General features: G+C 35.8%; 1 protein-coding gene across 1 annotated transcript; it reads right to left on the bottom strand.

Moving 5' to 3' along the window:
• Window positions 1–988: 988 nt before the first annotated feature.
• On the bottom strand, window positions 989–2,116 carry LOC107877407 (RING-H2 finger protein ATL7). The gene has a single exon (XM_016724059.2). The coding sequence runs from the start codon at window positions 2,007–2,009 to the stop codon at window positions 1,296–1,298; it is 714 nt and encodes a 237-aa protein (XP_016579545.2). The 5' UTR covers window positions 2,010–2,116; the 3' UTR covers window positions 989–1,295.

Here is a 2,116-nt window from a genome sequence, read left to right as displayed (position 1 = left end):
TTAATCAATTGAATCATGTCCAAAACAAATCATAAACACGTGGGGCATCATACATTTTTTGATGTTTATCACAAAAAAGGAAAAGAAGCATCATACATTTTATATAAAAGAGCATAATTCTTGAATGAATTAATATTATGAAATAAACCATATAAAAATTATATGGAAAGTTTGAAGAAACTACGGCACGACACTGTTTTGGTTAACATATTAATGTTGAAACAGAGCAGACGTTTCTATCTATAACTGACTAGTATGGACAAATAATTAATCTAACTGTTGCTCTCAACTATGAAGTTCTCTCATTTCCTCTAGTTGTACAACAAATATGGGAAATCCTTCACTGTTGACCGCTACAGACTTAATGTAGTGAAAATAAAATCCCAACACCCCACTGCTCACAAGGAAAATAGCAACAACCGAACATATTGGCTAGTACTAGCACTAGTGTACCTGCCACCAAGCAGACTTCAATAGTTTACTTGAGCCTTTTGGCCTCTGTATGTCGTTCAGCAGAATGCCATTCTTCAAAGCTTTCCACAAGAGCTATCACTTTCTTTGCCTAGATACTGCAAACAAGAGGCATTAGGTAGAAATCATTTTTGGACTTTACTGTCATATTATAATTTCTCATTCATCCAACATGTAATTTCATAAATTTAAAAAACCTTCTCTTCATTTAAAGATGTAGATCTTTAAATAGGTAAGGTCTTAAGTGGTACATCCCACAATATCGACTAATTCTATGCTGCATTCAGTTTTTGTTTCTTGCAACCTTTTTCCCAAAGTCGTGAAATCTTTTAGTAAGTTTACCCATAATTTCTTCCCCGTGTTTACAAATAAAAGCTATATTTTTTCCAAAATCTCTCCTCTTAAAGTTAGCTTCATGGCAAGTTTCGTAGATCACCAAATCAAAATTTCCAGAAAGAAATTTACACTAGATTCTATTACCATAAAAGGCTTCAATCTCCAACAGACCTGAGAATTAGTAACAAACCAAAACCTTCATTTTACTATATGTGGGTGTATATGTACATAAAAGTGTTCTAGTAAACTGCCACCAGAAGAGTTTCAATGTTCGCAATAAATATCAATCCCAAAACCATGTGAACTTACAATAAACTATGAACCTCAACTAAAGAGTAACATAACATGTATCCTATACTTCACCATAAGAGATGGCAGCTGAACTACACTTCATTTCCCACATTAAATCTTAAAATGGCAAAATAAAAAATACATCAATTTTTCAAAAGATGGTGGTCATATATATATATATATATATATATACATGTCTATATGTCAACCATCAATATATCACCATCTTCATCGCGCATTTCCTCGAGAACCCTTTCTCTAAGGTCCTCACCAACTTCCGGTGTTGTTGATACAAGAACAACACTATTATCTTGAATTTGATCTCTATTACCAATTTCACCATCCAAAAATAGTTGGAGGTCCTTTTCAATTTCGTCTTCATCTTCTTGCGGCAATTTATGCCGGCAGAGAGGACAAGTGTTACTCCGATTAAGCCAAGGGACAATACAATCATTATGAAATAAATGGTTACAAGGCAATTGACTCGCTTCAGAATCAATTACAAATTCCTCCATACAAATCGAACAGTTTTTCGATGATTCATTTATTTCCACACTTGGTAGTGAGTCGACAACCGATTTAAGAGTCGGAGAAAGGAATTGAGTTGAGTTAAACAACCCAAACGAAAGATCATCGGAATCAGTCCCATATTCGGTGTCGGTATCGGAATCGGAATAATCGAAAGTAAAAGAGCTGGTGATGATTGGAGAGGTAAAATTGGATTGAGAAGGAGGCGTAATCGTACTAGCAATGGTGTAATTAGAAAGTAGGTGGCGATGAAAGCAGCGAGGGCAACGGAAGGAGGAACTCACGCCGGAAGTGGTAGCGGTGATGTGAAATGCGTCGTTGCAGTTGTAGCACCGGTAAGAACGGCGGTTCGAGGTGGTGGAGAAGGTGTCCTCCGTCGACATGACGACGTTTGGTATCCTCGCTCGGTTTTCTACTGGTTAACTAGATATCAAGGCCTACCCATTATATGTTATTTTTTGTCATAATATATAAATAAAATTAGATAATT

The sequence above is a fragment of the Capsicum annuum genome, chromosome 1, assembly GCF_002878395.1.
Source record: "Capsicum annuum cultivar UCD-10X-F1 chromosome 1, UCD10Xv1.1, whole genome shotgun sequence".
In the NCBI taxonomy this organism is placed as follows: Eukaryota; Viridiplantae; Streptophyta; class Magnoliopsida; order Solanales; family Solanaceae; genus Capsicum; species Capsicum annuum.
Note: the sequence above shows the minus strand (reverse complement) of the source record. Positions and strands in the feature narration are given on the sequence as shown.